Here is a 22,652-nt window from a genome sequence, read left to right on the forward strand (position 1 = left end):
CCCTCCATACCTTGCTAATTAAGAATAAGACCACGATTAAGTACACTATAATTTGTGAGAGAAAGGATATGTGGAAGTGAGTTAACTCCTCTCCTCCAAAAAAAGTTCTTCACCTGCTCCTGCCTAAACATCTGAAAAGCACAATATTTCTATGCCATTTCTATGCGCCCAGACTAGGCTTGCCAAAAGCCATGCCTCTGGGAGGCTCATTGATACAGTGTCCTTGGCATGTTGCAGTAGTTTGGGTGAAGGGCAGTTCTTGTAGCAGGGGCTGATCTAGTAGTTGCTATAACCTCGTTTTACTTTGATGCTAACTTCAGCCACTGACAAGGCTGAACTAGTAGGGAGAGGGGAGGTAAGTGCAGAAGGACAACATTTTTAGCCACTGAAAGCTTTTCAGACATGACTGTAGCAGTGTGGAAAGCCAGCAGGGAAAGCATGGAAAAATAAGGAGCAGTAGCAACAGTAGAGGCAGAAGTAAGAGAGGTGAAAAGCAGCACTAGAGCAGCCTCTCAGCCTCTCCTGTGGCTCAGCTCTTGCCAAGTGGTGTAATCCTCTGACACCAATTCCCATCTTTATGCTTTCCACCAAATTCCTCCACTTTTTCTCCACTAATCTGCTCCTTGGTTACTCTTGGAAGTAATTCCCCTGTTGTCCAGTCTATCTTCTGCTGATTTGTTACCCCCGCTAGGCCTGTGGGGGTTTTTTGGCAGTTATACTGGTTCTGGCCGGGATAATTTTCTTCATAGAAGTTTGTATGGGGTTATGTTTTGAGTTTGTGATCAGAATGCTGTTGGTTACGTAGGGGTGTTTTTGGTACTCCTGGGGAGTGCTTTGCACTGCATTTTTGCCTTTTCTGTTTCTCGCGCTGTCCTGCTAGCACAAGAAGTTTATAAGAAGCTGGGAGAGGACACAGGTGGGACAATTGACCAAAGGGCTATGTCATGCTGTGTGACATTGTCCTCAGCAGTAAAAGCTAGGGGAAGAAGGGTGGTTGGAGCTATGTCTTCTGAAGTAACAGCTCTGTGTGGTGGAGCCTTGCTTTTCTGGGAGAATAGCTGAACACCGACCTGTCTGTTGATGGGAGGTAGTGGATGACTTCCTTGTTTTGCCTTACTTGTGCACACAGCTTTTGCTTTCCAAATTAAACTGTTTTTATCTCAACCCAGAAGTTTTCTCACTTTTACCATTCTGATTCTCTGAGCCATTCCATAGCGGGAGAGTGGGCGTGTGGCCCTGAGCTGCTGCCCAGGATTAACCCACAGCAACAGCGTGTGTGGGTCTCAAAACATGGTGTTGCACTTGTCATTTTTGCATCCAGAGCTAAATGAGATCTTGACAAGTATCTTCTCTTGTTGTGTATTCACAGAAGAGCAAGTCACTTACAGACTGACCTCTTTGGAAAGCATGGTGATGAGAACGTGGCAAGTTAGCTGGAAAGGAATGACAGACTTCTGTGGGGTTAAGAAGCCATGCGTAGAGGTGGACAAAGTTGATTTTGCAGGAAGAAAGATGAAGGGAAGGGATGATAACTCAGAAAATGGTGGCAGAATATTCCAGGGAACCATAGAAAAGAACTGAGAGCTGAAGAGTGCACAGGTAACATGTGAACATGAACATGGTCGGTTCAAAAGAATCTGGATCACATATTTTAAAGGGGAAAGATGTCCAATTCCCCCTTCCCAATTTGTAACCAAAGACTGTGAACATTACACAGCATGACCTTAACTGCGATCCATTGACAGTGGTTTACCTCAGCTTGGGTCAGGTAATAGGTTTTCATGGACAATAAAGGTTTTTTTGGATGGTTGGGTTTTGCGGGTTTTTTGTTGTTTGTTTTAGTGGTTTGGGGTTTTTTGCAGGGTTTTTACTTGTTTTGTTGGTTATGTTGTTCATTTTCCTGAGGAATTACAAACATGGTGCAAATCCAAAGCAGATGATCAGTACAAGGAGTGCAAAGGGACATCTCAGATACCACCAAGAGTACCAGCCTCGCTTTGTCCTCCTGCAGTGAAGCTTAAAGGACTGCTCAGGTGAAAAGCCACTAATACTACAGTTTTCTGTGGACCCCAGCAGTGAAGAATCTGATTCTGCTTTATGTTTGCTTCTGAGCTGAACTGTACCATCCATGAAGGACTTTCTGGTCAGAATTTTTGTAGAATTTAAAATGCACTTTGCTGTATAAAATATACTGACTTTGGCCTATTATGTTTAAAGTGGTAGAGCTGCCAGTGTGCATGGCAATTCCCTAAACATCAGTATGTCAGAAATCAGTACGTTCATTAAAAATCCTCGCAGTAGCTTATATTGGGGAGAATCCTTTATTTCGGTTTGAATAAATTTACAGGAAGGCTGTCCCCCTTGAAGTGTTTAAAAATGATGTGCCTAAGAAATATGGCTTATTAGATGTAAGAGTTGAGTGTAGTTTAGCTTCTAGATAAGGCCTGGCTTATTTTATGCAATGCAGGAAAGCAGAGGCCTGGCTTTTTTCATGCAATTCAGGAAAGCAGACCAGCATTGCACAGGCTAGTAATACAACTGTGGTTTTCCCTTGTGTTTTTTGAGAGAGCAGTTATGCATGAGTTTTCATAGGCCCTTAAAATGTGCTTTCTGCTTGGGAACACTGTTCAAAGTCACCAAAACAGTCATTAACAACAGAAGAGCCCACATGGCTGTATGTGGTGCTTCTGGGAAGCTCTAATATACTTTACATCTGTGTCTTCTGAAACTTCTGCTGCTGTCATTCTGGTCCCTGACCATTAGCCACAAGAGAAAGAAAAAGCCATTGGGAAAGTCCAAAACTTTTCTGTTCACCTTTGGTTTATTTCTTAATTTCTGAATCCCAAGAGGGCATTGTTGGATCTTGGAATGGTGAACTGCCCTTATGCACTCAGTGATTCTCGTTTGTGCTATGGTTTATTCATTCCATTTCCTTTGTACCTTGTGTTTCACTGTGCAGACACACAGGCGTTATGTGGCCTAAGAGGCAGTAGGCATTATGAAACAGACAGTGATGGGGTTTGATATGAAAAGTGATAGGATGTTTATTAGTTATGAATTGAAGGTCACAAGCCACTAAAAATACAGCAATAGTTGTAGCAATTTCAAAAGTACAAGCTGAAAGCAATACGGACTCTTTTTACCCATAAGCCATGGATGAGCCAGAAAAATACTGTGTGTAATCATACAGAAATAAATGTCTGCTAAGGATTAGAACTTATGTCAGTCAAGATCTTCTCTTCTTGAAATGGGAAGATTTCCACAATACCTGTGGAAGTGTTTGAGGTGTTTTAGAGGCCAGAGAGTTTCTTAGCTGAGGACAGCATGGCAGTGAAAGCATGGTAGCTGAAAAATTCTTCCCATTGGGAAAGCTTCCTCTCCTTTAAGGGAGTTCCATAAACAGTACTTGAGTAAGTGGAGTGTTCTGACAATTAGATGTTTGCATTAAGTTACTTTGATGAAGAAATTTTTCCGATGTGGCTGAACAGTGCGAGGAGCTCAACGTGAAAGTTTTGCTTCCAAAGCAAGAGTCATTGAGGAAGCAGTGGTTGTTACAGAGCTCTGGTGCATTAATAAAACCTCGCAGACTCTTCAGCCCTGGAAGTGTGAATGCTGAACAACATTGTTATAGACTCCTGTGGAGATCAAAATTGTACAGGTCACCCAGCTGACAGATACAGAAAGCCAGCCTTCCTTGTATGCAGCTTCCTGAACCACTCTGCAGGCATTTAATTAGACTGTTAAGACATTTTGTGGCGTGTTTCCTTTCTTTTGTCCTTGGCAGAGAGGAGAAATGAAATCACAGGATACCCTTACAACCTTGTAGAAACTGCTGTCAGAATCAGCAGGTCTAGTTCAGGGTCACACTACCCCATGCCAACACCTCTGTGGTGCACCCACGACTTTGCATGACGTACCCATTCCTAGTCAGAATTTATACCACTCGAGGCAAGACCCCTCTGTAAATGTACTACATCTCAGTGGTTGGAAACATTCTTCTAAGGCCTAGGCCTCCTCTACACTAGGCAGATTTTGGTAGCTGTTCAAATTACAGCACTAAAACCAAATATTAAAAGGTTTAAGGTAAAGAATGGTAAATTTGTGGAAAGTCTTTTATGATGGGATTGCAAGGGAATGAGGGCAGTGCCACAGCCCTGTGTCCCTTATTCATAAAATCAATGACAAGCTGAAAAAACATTATGCTGAGTTTTTTTATCTGTCTTCTAGCCATCCAACACAAGAAGAGAAAACTCCAGCTCAGCATTGAGTAAAATCTGGAAGCTAGTTACAAGTTTTGTTCCAGCTGCAGATGGCAATCTTCCACCCATTTGTCCCTGCCTGCATTGCTGGAAGATGGCATGTTCCCTCAGGTCCAGGGCTCACCCTGCAGTCGTATCTGAGCCCTTTGCCCACACACCTGGTTAAGTTCCTGTAAATGGGTGCTTTCAGTGACTGTGATGCCCATGACTGTGCATGTCAGGGAGCTTTTTGGTACAGGGTACCTTGCCTTTCTCTTTCAGAGGCCAAGCAGATGCTCTTTATCTCCATACACCAGTGAATCCTCCAAAGCCATGGAAAGCTCAAGGCAGTAGTGCGGATGCAGCATCATTTGCTCACAGAGCAGGTGCATGGTGTGAGGGAGAGCACCACTCTGAGCTCAAAGGCCAAGGAGCAGTGGGAGACAGAGTTCTAGCGAGCTGGAGGATGCAGGTGATGGGACACTTCTTCCTGAGTGCAAGTTTTGTCTCTAGAAGGAATACCTTACTGGAATAGGTAGAGAAAGACAATCCAAGCCAAATGATGACTAGCAACACTAAGACCTTTTAAGCTGGTTCACACACTGCTCAAACTATGAATTTCATAATGTGCAGTATTTTTTTTTTTTTTGTGGTCATTCAGGCTGGTTTACATGACCACTGCTTGATTCCAGTCATTCAAGACCAAGTTTAGATTTTTTATTCCTTTTTTCTTTATTTGGACAATATATATATACATATGTACAAAAACACCTATGCCTACTTTTTTTTCTTTTCCTTTTTTTACAATTTCATGTGATTTACAAAACAGGACAGCAAAATAACTTATAAAGAATACGAATACTGTACAAAAATAAAACTGATTAAACTATTGGGAGTTGGTATTTTACAGTGTTACACATCACTGGTTTGTAGAACAGCATTTTTAAGTATGTGTCCAGTCTGGTGTATGCTGGCCTAAGTCCATCTGCAAGCTGAGAACAGATCTGTAATGTCGGTCATGAAGTAAGTTCAAGAAGTATGTTATATAGCTATACCTTTAAATCCATGACTTCTCTGTACTAATGGACTTTCTTAATCAAGGAGAGGAGCTGTCCTAACTTCAGCGCTATTAAGTACTTCCAAAATAGTACAACAAGTACATACAGTATTAGAGAACCTGATTTTCCTTTTCTTTTCCAACACTTGCAACACTATTCAAAACTTAACTTCAAGATGCAAGGATCTAACCTGCAGTTTGTTTTAGGTGTTAAAGCCATTGTTTCCTTTTACTGAAAGAAAAAACAAAAAACAAACCAAATTAACAAAACAGTACAATGATATCCCCAAACCTGGTAATTCCCAATGCATTCTCTTAGAGATTAATGAATCACATTAATCCTGTCTGTCCAATGCTGAAATACAGCATACACTACCATTTAGGAAGGGTTTTTTTCAGAAACAGGATCTTGTCACTGGCAGTGGTGACACATGCCTTGCATGTCCCACTGTCCCATGGACTAAAGTACCTCCCGCCTATTTCAGACTTTGCAGGAACATTTCTTCAAGTGTGCATTCTACCCCAAATACACAACATGGATACTGTAAAGCTGGCCATTTAATTCCATATATCAGTTAATCCTGGTAGCTAAGTGACCAAAACGTTTACATACTGATTTAGGAGCTGCTTATCAGCTGTGGCTTCTAGTTGTGGTTGATTGGATGTGAGGATCTCTTGTGTTTCACAGGATCAGGCTTTAATTTGCCAAGTGCTGTATTTGTCCCACAAAATGGCAACAATCCAGACTGCAGGACAGAGACTTGAAATCTAGCTTGATCTTCAGAGAGAAGAACAAAGATGAATAAAGATGCACCTCTGAATCTCCTCGGGCTGCTCATGGCCCTGACCCTACTCCACAAGGCAGCATTAACAGTACTGGTAAGCCAAATACTTTCTGTATTTCTTGATCAATAAAAATACCAACACTACCAGATTTTATTACAAAGAACTTATGTCCCTATGACTCAATCTGAATACGAGAAATTAAAGTTTGGTTTCTAAAATAAATGTTTCAAAAAGCTGAAACGGAGGTAGAAAGTGTGCTTGGTTTCCTGATGTCTTCACTGAAGAAAACACATCCCTTTTTATTCCATAGACTATTCAATATCCCCAATGCTTTAAAAGAAGTTCTCTTCACATAGACGAAATCTATCATGAACTACACAGGTAAAAACACAGTATGCAAACTGATTTCTATAATGCTGAAAGCCATATACAACTGTAGAGGAAAACACTCTACTCTCCGAGTTAATTTTTTATGTTTGTTTCTAGGAAGCAAGCTTTTTATCAGATAAAACAATAAGATACTGTAATTGCAGGTGTGCTAACAAGATCTTTTATGTACAAAATTTTACAAGATGACCTAAATTCATCTGCAGTGGAGACACTTTGGGTTTCAGTGTAAATACTCACAAAATTAATTTGGCCCTAAGTCTCTAGTAGGGCTGCACCTCCCCTTCCTCTTCTGGAGGAAGGGGTAAAAATCAAACAGAAGAACATTGCTGGAAAAAAATAATGTGTAAACAGAATTCTCCCCCATTATGCAGCTGGGGAGGGGAAAAAGTATATCACTGATAACATCTTAAATTTCATGCTTTTAACATACAAAAATTTGAAATATTCACTAATGATCACATCTAAAAGTTTTCATTCAGTCAGGTCTTTCTGCTCCTTTTAAAGATCAAAAAATAGCTTTAAAATAAAAGTTAACATTGCTTTTATCACCATTTGACGTGCCATGCATGACACAGGTACAAAGTACTAAGAGAAGCTTATGTCACAAAGGAGTATTGCAAGACACCTTCTATATTTCAAATTAGCTTGTGGTATTCCCCCATACTCCAAAGAAAGATCAATCAAGAGATACAGGAGCCCTTCCAAAGAGCTCCTTACAGTAATTTTAGGTGTTTCCATTATCTGAGTGCTCTTAAGAAAAGGTCTACTCTCTCCATAAGCACACACAATTCCCAGGACTCCAAGGGAGTTAGGCCATGGTATGAAGAGAATAAATCTTTAAGGCAAGTGTAGGAAGAGAAAAAGCCTTTAAAAAAGCAGCAGTTTGTAAAGATGGTAGCTGCTTTGTGCACCCATTCAAACCACAGCAGAATAAAGCACTGTTAGTGGCATTTCTGTAGTACAGTACTATATTACTGACCAGTAAAGTATGGGATCATATGAGAGACATACGCTTCAGCTCCCACATGCCCGCCACATAATCTAGACTGAGCTGTTTTCTTCCAGGTAAGTGAATAACAGGGCTAAATACACACACAGTCAGAAAATTACTGAGCTCTTGATGGGGATTTTTTTTGCTTTAAGTATTTTCTTGAAACATACATGTTTTTACTGGAAAAATCCAGCTGATATTCAAAAGTATAGTTAATACAAAGAAAAGTTAAAAATACCTATTTACTTTAATGGGCCTTATTGAGTATAAATTCACCTTATCTCAGTATATCAATCAGATACTATTGGTAACATATGTAATGTTTCTCTTAATAGTCTCTTTAAGTGCAGAAACGCAGAAGATACACAGAAGTAAACTCACTTCTACAATGTGCTATGGAGTTTTTATCTGAGTTATTTATGTGACTCGGAAAGTGTTTTTACTCGACAGACTCTAAATACAAGCAGCATTACACTGTTCAACAAAACATGTTCATGACACAGCAATCACAAAGACTTTGGGGTCATGCTACTGTGGTGGCACAGGCCAGACCGCCCAGTCCATGTACGTACACCAGTATCACTGCACACCTTGGAAGAGGCGGTCCCTCCTCCCTGGCTGCCCCTTCCCTCCTCTCACCCCACAGTCCACTTGTTCCAGACTGTTCTCGGGGCAGAGCCAGGAGGTGGAAGATGGGGAGGGGGATACTGAGTAATATTTTTTTTTTTAAATGCCGGCTACATGTGCTTTTGGACAGCGAGGGTGACCGGCAGCGCAGTGGATGCTCGTGCTCTGGCCCCACCGCCTGCACCCTCGCCACAGCCCGCCTCTCCTCCACTCCTTCCCCAGGGCCAGCCCTGCCTTCACAAGGAGCTGCTGGAGGCGGACCTTTTGGATCGCTTGATCATGCTGGGGTGGAACTCGGTGTGGCGGCGGGCGTGCTTGGTCAGGTGGTCGCTGCGCATGAAGCGCTTCTCGCAGAGCGGGCAGCGGAACTGCTTCTCGCCGGTGTGCGTGCGGTAGTGCCGCGTCAGCTCGTCCGAGCGCGAGAACTTCTTAAGGCAGTCGGGCCACGTGCAGGGGAATGGTCGCTCACCTGTGGGCAAGAAAGGACGGCGAGAGATTATGGCGGGCAGGGGGACTGCAGATCGGCACATGCCAGCCTTGCTGAGGAGCCAGAGCACATGCTGCTGAGGGAGAAAAGCTGCTTTTGTTTCCTGCCATGGTGCCAACGTCTGTGGAGTTGTTGATAACTCACTTCATCAGGTTTCACTCTCGCCTCCAGCAGAAGCCAAAAATCCCTCCAAACACACGAAACTCACATTCTAGTGCAGAACCTTACATGACCTGAAGACTGTCAAAACAAGAGATGAGCTCTGCCTTTGCCTGTATGTTTTTCATATTGGTCTCACTACCGTAGCTTGGGAGAGGTGTGCTAGAAATATTCCTCTGACACTCCCATTCTACCGAATTATTTGTAACAGTTAGAAAATGACACACACAAAAAAAAACTGTTTAGCTAGGACAAGTCTTTCGATCCCAGGAAGAGCTGAGTGGGGAGGCACTGGGGAGAACAGTGAAGCCTCAGGGCTGTAAACATGGAGGGCAAAACTGCTGCACCTGCAGAGGGAAGTCCCATGCTCCCCTTTCAGCCCTTCCTCTGGAAATCCAAGGTGTCCCAGCAAGTATCAATCTCTTAGACAGCTGGTTTGAAGACAGGAAAAACACCTCATTATTCCCACTCTATTGGAATAAATGTTTGCTATAATGATTAAAAACAAACCCAAACACATTAACCTAAATGACACCACAACTTTGCTTTTACAAAACAAGGGTGCAAGGGTAGAAGAGCAGTCCACGTCATCTTCCTGGCACTCCACATCCCTACAGTTCACCTCTGTGGGTTGCATAGGCCTTGCCTTCAGGCACAAACACAGTGCCTCCAAAGCAGCAAGGCTGACCCTCGTACACAGCACAGATGGAAACTGAAGTTGTTTAACTTCACACAAAAGATTTCCACCATGCACTGCTGCAGGTTTGATCCCTTTCATTTACCTTCTTCAGAGCCTCCTGAAGGGAATATAAATGGCAGCTCTATAACAGCTATTTATAGATAACCATGAAATACAAAAACTATCCCAGGGGTCTTCCAGCTTGGAAGAGTTGGAAAGAAACTCAGGAACTCCAGTATTTCTTAGTACTATGAGGTTTGGTACAACAGGTGAGCTCACTTTACATTCAAAGATCAACAGAAAAGGAGTGATTTACAAAGTGGGTCCTGGAGTTCTCCCCAGATAAAACAGCAGGGACAAAAAGCTACAGACTTGAATGAACAGCACTGAATCCAGGAGGACAATGGTCCACACAAAGTATGGTAGAGTTGCAGGGAGGGACTCACTGATGGCATCCAAAAGGCCAAAGGAGGATAAGGACAGGCCAGGTTAGCTAAGGTGTAGTTACACCAGGGGCCCTGAAAGCCCTAGTAAGCTTCACTAAATAATGCTTCACTGTTTGGGCTCCCAATGCTTTGTGCTGCTCAACAGGCAGCTGCCCTATTTCAGACCAACCAGCGTGCCCTGCAGCGGAGCTGGGTGAGTGGCACTGCCTCAGTCACAGCACAGCCCTGTGGCTCTGCCCCTGCGCTTGCTCCTGGGCCTCATGGCCATGCTGGTTCTCGGTCAGGGGAGAAGGACGGAGCACAGGAGGCCACACCAGCTGCCTGCCCAAGCCTGGTGGAGGCAGAGCTGCCAGCCATCATGAGCCAGGGCTACTTTGTTTGTTATAAATGCATTTCTCGGCTCCCTGGCGTACGCATTTTGACACGGATGGAAGACCTTCTGAACAACCACTGCCTGTATAAAACAAATTAATTAAAACAGCATGGGGGGTCATGGGTGCCTGAATGCCACAGCCACAGCTCCACTGTGGAGCAGCACCAGGAGCTGTAGAGAGGCCTCACAACACCACCCCTGCCCAGCCCTTAGCATCTGAGGCAAGTGTTTCACTTGTGCTGCTCTTTTGCAACCTATCTCATGGCTTCTGTCACAGCTCCTGGAAGCAGGTGGCAGTGGGAGGTGCAGAACAGCTTTCTTGCCCCCCCGGGAGCGTGGGAGGACTGCTACACATCTTGCACCTGTGGAGCTATCTAGTGTATGCCTCTGTGTCAAGCACTGACACCCCAGAGCAGTGGGAGCAACTGAGGCATCCTGCCTCATCTCTGGAAACCACAGTTCCAACCATCTCCCCCAGAACAGCTCTTCAGTCTGCAGAAATTCCCAGCTGTAAACAGGGAGATTAGGTGCTTAGGCTGCATCAGTCTTTGGGGAGCAGCACCTATTTTCGGAATGGTAGTATCCCACTTGAGTGTCTAAAAGTAGTGTTTAAAATCTGGCCTCAAGCAGTCCTTAAGAAATTGAACTCTGCCCCCACACCCTCCTGGAATTTCACTTGGGAAGATAAAATGAAGCCCTGCTTCTGGAATTCCCTCTGACATGTGACAGGAGCAGCATGACCTCCACCATGGCTACCCCACACATCCATTGCACATGCCAGGGGAAAGCACTCTGAGGTTATGCAGTGTAGGCACAAAGCTTTAGGGAAAGGCACGGCTTGCTCAGGATCACATGAGGATCACCTCACCTGCTGTGCTTTGGTACTGTACTCCGCAGGGAATCAACCCTGGGCCCAGCTGGGGCAAGATACAAAGGCTGCAGGAGCCTGTCATGGCGCAGACACCTTGCTCCCAACAGAAAAGCTGCTGTGCACGAGGATGGGACACAGCAGAGATCACGGCCAGAGATGGGTGGCCATGCTCCCTTGGAGGCATCAGGATGCCACCAGCACGGCCCCCCCTCGACTGCAGAGCTCCCAAGAACAGTAGTAAAGAATGACTCCATCACCTCAGCAATACAAACCTGCTGAAGATGTCACAGCCACTTTGGAAGTTCTTATATGAAAGTAGGCACTGTCCCTGACACCTAGATGTATTAAACTCCAAGCTTCTCAGAGCAGAGACAGGGGGAGGGAGGCTCTTCCAGGCCCTTAGGGCTCACCTCCGAGCCCAAGAATTCATGTCTCCCCTTGGTCACAAAGCTATAAGGGATGAGAGCAGCCCAAAGAGATGGCACCTCAGTGACAGCCTCAATAGGTGCAAGGCAGGCGTGGAGTGTGTTTCTGGGAAGCACTTAAAGCAAGGCAGAGATGGCTGATGGCATGTGATAGCCATCCACTCTACAAAGATGGTGGCTGTATCTGCTGTATTTGATGTGCTTTCTTTCTGCAGCAGCAGAGATGTGTGTGGAAGAGCCCTCTGAGAAAACAAGTTTGCAACTCATCTGCTTGCTGAGCAGGCAGTGGCAGAGAGAGCCGCAGTGCAAGTGGGTGCTGCCTCCATCTGGAGACACGGATTTCTGAGCCAGCTCAGGCAAGGCGTGCATCTCCCTTATGATTCTTCTCCCTTAGTTTTGGGGGTAGTAACGCTAAAGCTTGAAACATCAACATGCAGTGCTGTTATACACTGCTTCCCTTAGTGGCTGTATGCTACTGACTTTTTACATTATGCCTCCGATGGGATTTTCCATCAAGAAATGGTCAAAGGTACATCATGATAATCTGAAACTATGTGTGATTGGATCCTAACACAACAGACACAAGAGGTGAATAATTCTCTTTAAAAAATGAGTATGTATACACATATGTATCCAGAGCAGCTTACAGAAGTAAAAAGTGAATGAGAAACTGATTTATAGGTAATAGGAACAGGTGCATCTGCAGACTCCCGTTCTTTGCGTTGTGTGGCACCAGGAATAGAATGAGACAGTTTATTCTAAGTTAACAGTGGTGTTTCACAGTTCTTCTCTACAGTCTAAAGAACTACTGCAACCCTGGCTTCCTCGAAATCCCATATGGATGTAAAGGCCTTTGCAGATCCTTTTAATCTTAGCCCTCTTGCTACACCTGCCATTTTCAACTTGTTCTTTCACCCCACCCTCTACAACAAATGTTTAGTTTGTTCTTTCTGGGCAAGTTTAAACTCTATATCCAACCTACTTTTTATGACCTATGGCAGGTCGATTTTATTTTATTCTGAATAGATTAAAAAAAAATCTTTTTTCCCCTACCCTGGGACATTCCAGATTTTCCCACACTGCAGTCTAACACAGAAAAAAAATTCTGAAAAATGAATACAGAGTGGGCATTAGCAGGCTCATTAACATAAGTACAGGTAGTAGTGGTATCCTGATTAGTCATCTGCCTCCTCACCACAAAACTCTGCTTTATGCGTGGATGACTGAGGTTAGGAGCTGCAGTTCATGGTGGCTTTAACACACAGAATATCTGCTGTCTCAGGTATACTTTCTCCCCAGTGATTTGCCCCACACACTGAATGAGCAATTTCCCGTGGGACACTGGAGTTTGACTGACTGAGTGTCCACATGCCAGATATTCTGGTGAAGATAGATCATCTGGGCAGACAGACTGGAGGCCTTTCAAGCAGGCTTTTTCCTCTTCTGAGATATTCCAAATCAGATCATTAAAACACATGCCAACCAGGTACAGATACTGGTGCAGAGAGAGATCAGCAGTGTGCATGTTTGGGACCATATGCCTAAACCAACGCTGTCTGGAGCACCTACCATGGTCATCTAAGCAGACAACTGACCAAAAAGATAGGACAGGCACAGATGTTTGGGTTCCAGCAAGGGGTTTAGTCCACCAGGATTTAGGATTAAACACAACAGGTTGGTTCAAGTATTAAAATGCTGTCTTCAGCAAGTACTTAGGGTGTTCTGACATTCTTAAACTACCAGTCAGCAGCTGCTTGGACAAACAAAGTCCAGATGCAAAACCACCTGCTACAACCTGCTGCTGCCGAGCCTAAATTCCAGGAAAACTGTCTTGCTGTTATCCCACTGCGATGCAGTATCAGACACAAGAGATGCCCTTTCAGCTTCTCCGTCAGAGCACAAACCTCCTTTAACCGTGTGGCAGAAGGCTTTCTCCGGGGGACTGTGCCTCCATACACACAAACATACAGAGAGAGAGAGCACTCAGGTAAGCTACTTGGGAAAGATCTTTCCAAACCTCACCAGAGAGTAAAATCCGTGCTTTGGTAGCTAAGGCAAGAGCCCTCAGCAGTACATTCCTAGATATGTGAGACAAGTTCCTAGCTCTTCTCCTTTCCCAGCTCATCTTCATGTGAACTTCCTCCATTTTACAGTAATACTTGAATAACAACAACAATGGAGAGACACCAACTCCTAGCCTGGTGCTTACATACCTAGTGCACTTACCTGGGAACAAAGGACATTGGCTAGAAGCTCCTGTCCAATACAAATGATCAAATTTCCTTGCTAGGATGAAACAGCTTTGACAGGGAAAGGAGGAATTCAATTTCACATGTATTCAGAAAGCTAATGTAACTTATGATATTTCACTCTGAATTTATTAGCCAGTGTTTCAACAGACTTTTCCCTCAAGTTTAAAGTATTTATGGAGTGTTCTCAGGCTGTGCACATTAATCATAACCTGAATACAGATGGTGAACTGTACTACCACAAGTGTACAGTGTCTGAGGTATTCTCTGCCATCACTCCCTCAGACCCTGTTTCTTTAATCTTAAATTGGCCCTCCCCTGCTCTTCCAGCTGCAGGCTTGGAAGCTGTTCAAGGCCAGAAGCACAGGAGCAGCAGCCTGGTGCACAACAACAGAGCAGCCAACAAAGAGGAACAAAGGAGTTCCTGCAGCAATCCCAACAGCTGGCGCTGCAAGAGACACAAGCTAACAAGAGCAGTGACACCCACCACATGGTCTCCAGTGCCGCAGCACAAACACTGAGCAGAACTCGGTAAAACTGCAATTTCAACACATCCATCTGGAAGCAGAAGTTGTGCTCTTACGGATAATGCCTGCTCACTGCTTCTGTCCTACATGTGAACTTTGTCATGCTGACTCAATTGATAAACTTTTCTGGAGCACTTTCCCACAACTGACACATACACTTGCTTAAAATCTTAAATTTTTATCAGAAAAAGACAACAGGGAACTGGAGAATTCTGAACCTAATCTTGACGATTTCTACCTACCTTATTCAGCTGGCAAGGCTCCCAGTCAGGATCATCATGTTTCTCCAAGACCTGGAAACATGCCCATTAGAACTCCAGCAATTTGTGCATTTTCATTAACCATGGTATTTCACATGGCAATCTGAATTTAACAAAAAATCTGTGGTTGGCTCCACTTTTTGCTCTTGGGTCCTATTCTAAAGGATCTGGGTAAGTGACATGGCATGAGCTGGACAGGAGGGTCTTAAAACGCTGTATTTCAGATTATGCTCAAACAAAATTACTGAGAAACATCTCGGTGAGCAGAGGACTGTCAACATACCAGCACCTGTACAGTCTGATGAGTGAGATAATCTAGAACACAAATAACAAAGCAGTACAGTTAAACCAAACCAATACAGGGGCTGGTCCAACACCACGACATCTGGATAGCAGTAACAGGCAGCTGGAAATGCTCCTCCACTTCCCTGTGCAGACTGTCAGCCTGTGGGCTCTCACCTCTGCCCAGCCCCTGCTTCCGAGCCCTGCTGAGAGCCAAATGCTGGGAGCACTTAAGAGTGCATCAGCTGCCTGGAGTTACAAAACTCTCTGCATCGTTTGGATCCAGTTTTCATGATGATACAGTTGGCTGAAAAGCTGAGCTGAAGAGGGAGAACTTTTCCCACATCTGGATTTTGAGCACCTAAACTCTTAATTAAGGGCATCTGATGTGTATGTGGAATTCCCATCAATCCCCAGCCTCCCCAGGCAAGCACACACCTAAAAGTCCAGTAGGAGGAAGCATCTCACAAGCTACTTTCATGGTACCCTTCTGGTCAGGAAGGAGGAACAGAGAAGATCTAGTGTCAGTGGTAATGCGCCCTTTAACTGGATTATATTCATACTATCATAGCAAACATGAATTTTGTACAGCTTGTTTCTCCTGCCATTTTCTCTCCCCGTCCTTTGCCCTGCACTCCCTGGCCAGGCCTCCTGACTGAGATTGCTTTTTTGCTGTATGCCTTCATTTTCCCTGGAAACCTTCTGGCCTGCACATCCCTCTGTATGAAGCTGTTCCCCCTGCTCCATCTTTAAGGCTAATGATAACACTACACACCTACACCTGTCACCTGAACACCTGTAACCCTACACCTGTCATACCCAAACCTCTAAACCCACCTATTTAGAGAATTTCTGTTTCTTCTTAATTTTGGAAGTAACTCTGCTTATCTGCTGTTGCTTGTCTTTTTCTTGCTCAGATGGGTCCTTCACCTTTTCCCAGCCTCTGTACGACTTCCAGGGCTTGGGTCTCACCTAAGCCTGGCAGCACAGGCGAGGGGACTGCTTGCACAAGCAGGATGTGCAGTGCCATCTGCTGATCTTTTCCTGTAAAGATCAACTCAAAAGACAGCTTCTGATGGATGGCTAATTTGGGCCTCCTGGAAATTGAACTAGCATTATCAAAGGCCCAAACTTCAAGCAAACAGTTATATAGACATTTTTAGTATCTGAAATATGTAATCTTTGAAACAACAAGTTTAAAGAATGGTTAATAAGATAGAGACTCTAACCTCTCAGCATCAGAAGCCTACTACCCTTCTACCTTGATTTGGTATTTTGTTTCTTGCTTTGCATTAGGCTACCAAAGACGAACTGGTGAGTTTTCAGATGCCGAACCACTACACAGAAAGAGAAGGATCTAGAGCTTCCCAACTTGCTTGGTTAGGACTAATGATTAAAGAGAACTGTGAGTACGCACAAGTTCACAGGTGTGAACAGAAATCCTTAAGCCATTTTCCAAGATAGAAATACTGGGATTAAATATTAAAAAATAATACCAGGAAGCTTCAACTGGTGGTTGTGCACCTATTTCCACTAAAGACTACACTGCAGCAAGTATCCTAGTTGGTGACTGGGTGAAAAATGGCAGAGAGACACATTATTTGAAAAAAAGGAAATAAAATGGTACTAAGGAGGGCCCATTAATGCTCTGTAATATATAGTTATTAATAACTCCAGAGGTCCTATTGAATCCCACTGTTGCTAAGGAATTGTTGTCATCTATAAAGACAATTAACATTATCAGTATCATTTAGCATTTCAGTTAGCTACAATTAACTTCACATTAGGAAGCTCTGAAAGTTCATTATTCCTGGATGTCTGCAGCGATTTTAACCACACAGAACTACCACAACAGTACATCAGTGTTTCTGAGTCAAATGCCTCATACTTGGAGCTAAGGCCACCCACTTGGGAGCAGCACATGCTAAACCTCATACCACTTGAGCAGTACTTATTATAACACTACTGCTTACAGCAGGCTGTGTGGGTTGTACAGTACATTAATTTACATGTCATCACACAGAATGCTATCTCAGCCAACATCTATTCTGGTTCTCTTATCAGGGTGGATATTTGAGTGTGGGGTAGTAAATGGAAATGATACTAACGTTTTCTTTGTCACTTATGAGACAACATCTTGGAGAGCACCAGTTACACTCAGCCTCCAAAAGAGCATCTGAGCTGCAGTCTCTGAGCTGGTAACACAGCTCCTGGCACCGGTCACGAGGTCAGCACAGGGTCACCACTGACCATCCTCTTTCCCAGCTCAGAGAGAAAGTCTAACCGCAGAGCTCATGGCTGAGCCATATCCTGTAATCCTACCCCTTCTCTCCAGCCTCCAGAGCAGCACCCAGCACACCTGCCAGCAGAGCACCGCTCGGCAAGGAGCCCCGAGCCTGCTCCTCTGCAGTGCACGCACACCTAGGCACACTGGTGAACCGGAGCCACGGAGCCTGAGCTGGAGCTCAGATGCGGCCACATCCTACCCAATCCTTATTAAATTCTACAGCAATGCCTGACGGTACATTCCTTGGGTGATCAACTCACTTTGTATCACACCGCTAACCATCACCACCAACAGACAAAATCCAAAAGGTACCGTCATTGACAGAACTGATGTAAAGCACATTAAATGTCTTGGTTGTGTTTGTCTCATTTTATTCATGCCTTCCTGTTACTGAACACAACCCTTTAATTCAGAACATTTTTAAAGCAGCCTTTTGTAATCCACTATGATCCCAAGAGCAATTCAGACCTATAAAGGTTTTTATTTAATCACTTACACTGAAGGTCTAAAAATAAACAAACAAAAACCACCAAAACGAAAACCAACAAACGATCAGGGAAGTCTGCAGCTGCTGTCCCCTTGGGGCTAGGCTGCCGCAGATATGTTTTATCTCCAGGTTTCCATGTTGCCACACCCTCCGAGGCGCCCGAGCGAGGGCCGGGAATGGGAGCACACAGCTTGATGAATGAAGCCCTTGTGGAACGCGTCAAAGCTGGATCTCGGTAACCGATAGTGCGAGGCGCTGCCGCCGGCAAGAGCGGGCTCGGTCCTCCCTGTCCTGCGCCTCAATGGCCCGGGATGTGCTCCGCTCTAGCGCCAGCTCCAGCGCCGGCACTGGCTCCCGCTGCCGCGCTCCCGGTGCCGCCCGCCGGAGGGGGTGTGTCCGCCGGCCCCAGAGGTGCCGCTCGCCCGGGCTCAGCCAGACGCCGCCGCCGCCCCCTCCCGAGCCCCGCCAGCCCCTGCCCCGGCGCCACGGCATCCAGCCCCGCAGACGGGCAGAGCTCGCCGCCAACTCTGCGGCCCAGGCCGCGGCTTCCGACGGCGGGAGCAGCGAGAGGGGCGCGGGCGGGACTGCGCTGCCCTCGCCTCCCTTGCGGAATGGGCGCCCAGTTCTGACCCTACAGCGGCAGGAAACCCGAATCCCGCCGCCCCGGTGCTTCCCTCGCCGACGCCCCGAGCGCACTCGGGGGCCCCCGCCGCCATCCTCCCCTCCCAGCCGCGCCGGACAGCCGAGTTCGCTCCGCTCGCCGGCATCTGCCGCCGGCCCGCGCTGCCCGCGGGGCCCGGGCCGGTTCCCGGCCGGCGCAGGTGGGCGGCGGGCAGGGCGCGGCGGGAGGCGCTGCCGCAGCCCCGCCCGGGGCGGCCGCCGGCTCCCGCCGGACAAGGGGCGCTGATGAGAGCCGGGGGGAAGAAGGGGGGCGTGAAGCCGGGGACACACGAGCCAGCCCCGAGCGGAGCCGGAGCGGCGCGGCAGGGCGGCGGGGGCGCGCGGGGATGCCGGGCGCGCCGCTGGCCGGGTTCATCCGAGGACAAGCGCTCGCTCCCGCCCCCTTCCCTCCGCCACCGCTGACCTGTGTGCACCCGGTAGTGCGCCTTGAGGTGGGAAGACTTGCCGTAGACCTTGCCGCAGCCGCTGTAGGGGCACTTGTGCCGCTTCTCGGCCGCCAGCTTCCCCTTAGGGGCGGCCCCGGCGGCGCGCAGGCGGGGGGGCGGCCCCGGCGGGGGGCTGCGGGGCGGGCTGGAACCCTGCTCGGTGGCCGCGTCGCTGTCGGAGCCCGCGTCCTCGTCGGGGCTCTCCACGCTGTCACTGCAGACGGAGGGGGCGGGCAGCGGCCGGTACTTGTTCAGCTCCAGCAGGCTCTTGGCGATGGCCAGCAGGGCGCAGTAGTCCTTCCAGGCGTCGCGGGGGTCGCGCAGCTCCCGGGCCGCCTCCCCCTCGCCCGGCACCTTCAGCCGCGCCGCCTCGGGCACGGCGGAGCGGTTGGAGATGGAGACCAGGCACTGCGCCGCTACGAAGTCCACGTACGCGACGGCCGACATGGTGCGGCCGCGCCCCGACGACAAGGGGGACTCTGTCCGCCCTCACTGCTCGTCCGCCGGGCCGACCGCGCCGCCGCCAGCCATGGCCCGCCCGCGGCGCGGGAAAGAGCGGGGCGGAGGAGGAAGGGGGCGTGGGGGGCGAATAAATAGCGGGGCGCCGGGCAGGTCCTTCACCGCCGCCCCCCGGGGGCGGCGCGCAGTCGGCGAGGGGGGAGCGCCGCCCGCGCGGCCGGCCCGAGTCCGGCGCAGGGGCCGGGGGAGAGGATACCGCCCGCCCCGCGCCCCGCGTGCTCCTGCCCGGGGGCGGCCGCGCCGGGGCCCATCACGTCAGGCGCGGAGCCCCTCCCGCCCCGGCCGGTCCGCGGGCAGGGCCGGCCGGCTGTGTTTACTTTCTCCCCCCGCCACTCACGGCGCCCCTTTTCTAGGGGGGGCGTGTCCGCCGGGCGGCCTCCCAGCCAATCGCCGCGCTCCCTCCCCAGGCCGCGTGCTACTCCGGGCGCCCCGCCGCGACCGCTTAAAGCAGCGATGCCGGGGCGCCGCCGGGGCCGCGACGGCGGGGGCGCCGCGGCTCGGCTCCCCGCCGCGAGGGTCGCGCCGCCGGCCCGGCCGCGGCCCGGAGGAGCCGGCGGCGGCCTCGGGCGGGGGCCCGCGGTGGGGGCGACCCGGGGCGGCGGCGCCGAGCGGGTTAAGTGGCTCCCTGGAAGTCCTACGGTCCCAGCAACGGGCCGGCCAATGGGAAGTGAGCCGGCTGATGTCACTGGCAGCACTCCGCCAATCAGCGCCCGGTCCCGAAAGGTGCGCAACGCTCGGAGGCGCGGGGAGCGGCGGGCGCGGGGAAGGGCGGGAGAGGCGCGGGGATGCCCCGCCCGGGCGGGCTGTCCGTGACCCCGGCGCGACCCCGGGCTGGCCGCCCCTGCCCTGCCCTGCCCTGCCCTGCCGGGGCACCGGGGCCCGCCGGTGCGGCTCCCGTACTGCCTCGGGACGGGGCCCCGGCCCGCGCGGGCAGGAGACGGCAGCAGGGCGCTCTGCAGGAAGCAGGAGCCCGAGAAGCCTTCGGAGGAACCCGGTGGCGGCGCTGGGTGCTCCATTGCCGCAGCGTCATCGTTGAGACAGGCGGCTCCGTACGGCGGGGCGGAGGGGAACCCGCTGTGCCCCCACGGCGAGCGGGGCAGGTGCCTCGGCGGGGGTCACCGAGCGGCATCCTCGGGGAAGAGCTTTAGGGCTGCCTGACAGTGTCTGCCGTTTGGCCTCTGCCAGCAAACATAAAGGTCAGGTTGACACTTACCCCCTCGCCAAGTAAGTGCCATGCAGCCTAATCGAATCCCGAAAACCTGTCACGTCTACCCAAATAACACGCCCCCATCTCTGCCCCATCGAACGCTCGTAGAGGGTTGCGAAAGCTGACTGACCTATGCTCAGCCAGAGAAGAGTGAAAAATTGGATTCTGGAGCAAGCACTGTTTAAAAACAGGAAAAGAAGTTACCATCATCCTTAAGCCACGAGTACCGAAGTGTGAAGTATGTCAGTGTGTTTTGCTGCTTTGCGAGCATCAGGAGAGAGGGTAACAAAAAGATTCTGCCTTTGAAATAACGCCCGTGAGCCTCTCTACGGCATTCCCCACAGTAACACGGGTGCCTCTGAAATAAATCACCACGTAGATGGAGAAGCACTCCTGTCAGACAGAGGAGCTTTTCCCGGCTTTTGTGAACTGCATTCCAAGCAGACTGAGTCCTGGCAGGCCAGGGTCCCTGACTGAATCAGCTGCAGCCCACCCTTCCTGACAAAAACAGACAGGGCCTGAATGGTGACGAGCTGTATGGATTGCTATTAATTTCATTAGCTGAATGTGGAAATGATGAGGAAGTAGCTACCGAAATGAGGCAGTGTTGTTCTGTTCCTGCAGGAGATAAAAATTAGTGATGTCAGCCATTTTGTATGCTAGCACACTAGGTCACTGTGTGTAACCTCAAGCAGCAATAATCCTTTGCCATGGATAATTGGCATCAGCCATGGATAATTTTATGTGCCATAACTCTGAAAAAAAATGCACAAACAAAACAAAAGAGCTAGAGGCTAGGTCTGTAAGTGGATCATCTGTAGGCTCATGAAGACCAAAGAGAGAATGTGAATAGAGCAATGTTTCTAACGAGGTCTCAGTCATCAGTCAGCGAGTCACTCTTAACCCTGTTCTCACAGCATTTTCCCCAGCTAATCTAGCACCCGTTGGCCTCTGGTGCTGAAGAGACACCAGGCAGAATAAGAGGTGTGATCTCCAGGTCTGATAGGAAGGAGGAACAGAAGGTATTGTTGTTTCTTTACCACTAAAGCTGTTGATACATGTCTGGTTTCTGTATAGTACTGGTGCCTACAACCTTCTGTTTCCTTCAGAGGGGCAACAGCATTTTACGCAGAAAACAGCATCTCAGGTTTGTTAATCTGAGTATCCTGGATGTAACTTCACAATCTGGATGTTTGTAATCTTTTTTCACAGCGCTTTCAGAGCTTCTTTGGTTGACAGTGTCCAAAAGTTCCTGCTAGGAGATGTCCTAATCCACATTTCAGTAACACGCAAATAGCTTTCCGGAAGGTGACTTGCTTATTTCATGTCAGATACTCACGTTAGTAAACACCTCTTATATTAATTTGTACAGTTCAGTACAGAGAGGAAAGTGTTAATAACAAATTAAAATAAAAAAGACAAAAGACTTTTTTGTTTACAAGCTCGTTTTGTTTTAAGGTAACTCTTGGCTAATTTAAAGATTAGAACATAATCTGTGCCCAGTTTCACAATGAGGAAACATACCAAGCTTTTAAAATTATTCCAATATTCCTCCAAGAATATACTGCCTATTAAGACAATGTATTGCCTTTTTTTTTTTTTTAATGTATCTAGTAGTCCAAAACCCCAAGACTCCAAGTGATTTAGGTCCAAACAATATTTAAATAGCCATGTCAGTGTTATACAGAATTTTATACTTGTAGACAGTATCAAAGTGACCATGTCTACTTTCTGAACGGCAACACACATGTGCCTGGAAACAGGATTGTGCTCACAAACCTGTTTGTCTCCAGGTGATACAGGCCATCACTCAGATTTGGCTGTGCTGATGGTTTCAGAGCATGCATTTAATCCATAGCTGGCTTTATAATTCACAGCTATTTTTTTGCAATAACTGGGCTAAACAAGGATGTTATCTTAGACTGTACAAATGTAGTATACAACTTGGCAGAGGGGTAGGACCTAGGTGATCTTTTAAGGTCCCTCTCAACAGAAACCACTCCATGGTTCTGAACCCACAGCAGCATTTAGATACAACCCCTTACATCCTTTGTCCCCCGAGGGCACTCACTTGTGAAAGCCTGAAGCCCAAATTCATCCCACTGTTTACGGCTCCAAACCAGCTTCTGGTGGGCAGATGTTTGCCCTCTGCGCAGTGCCTGGGCACAGGAATGCAGCACATCTGGCTGGAGTCAGGGT

At 48.0% G+C, this 22,652-nt stretch overlaps 2 protein-coding genes across 2 annotated transcripts in view; one reads left to right on the top strand and one right to left on the bottom strand.

Annotated features, from left to right (window-relative positions):
* The window catches only part of SMC5 (structural maintenance of chromosomes 5), a 43,902-nt gene extending 41,597 nt beyond the window's left edge, over positions 1-2,305 (top strand). The window contains exon 25 of the transcript XR_010031028.1: positions 1,370-2,305. The gene's annotated coding sequence lies outside the window, so the exon portion shown is untranslated. The remainder of the gene's footprint in view (positions 1-1,369) is intronic.
* A 714-nt stretch (positions 2,306-3,019) lies between these two features.
* Positions 3,020-19,303, bottom strand: KLF9 (KLF transcription factor 9). The gene is made up of 2 exons (XM_063179658.1): positions 18,706-19,303; positions 3,020-8,558 (listed from the first exon to the last, which is right to left on the bottom strand). The coding sequence occupies exons 1-2, from the start codon at positions 19,172-19,174 to the stop codon at positions 8,326-8,328; spliced, it is 702 nt and encodes a 233-aa protein (XP_063035728.1). The 5' UTR covers positions 19,175-19,303; the 3' UTR covers positions 3,020-8,325.
* Between the last annotated feature and the right edge of the window lie 3,349 nt (positions 19,304-22,652).

This window comes from Melospiza melodia, chromosome Z (assembly GCF_035770615.1).
Source record: "Melospiza melodia melodia isolate bMelMel2 chromosome Z, bMelMel2.pri, whole genome shotgun sequence".
In the NCBI taxonomy this organism is placed as follows: domain Eukaryota; kingdom Metazoa; phylum Chordata; class Aves; order Passeriformes; family Passerellidae; genus Melospiza; species Melospiza melodia.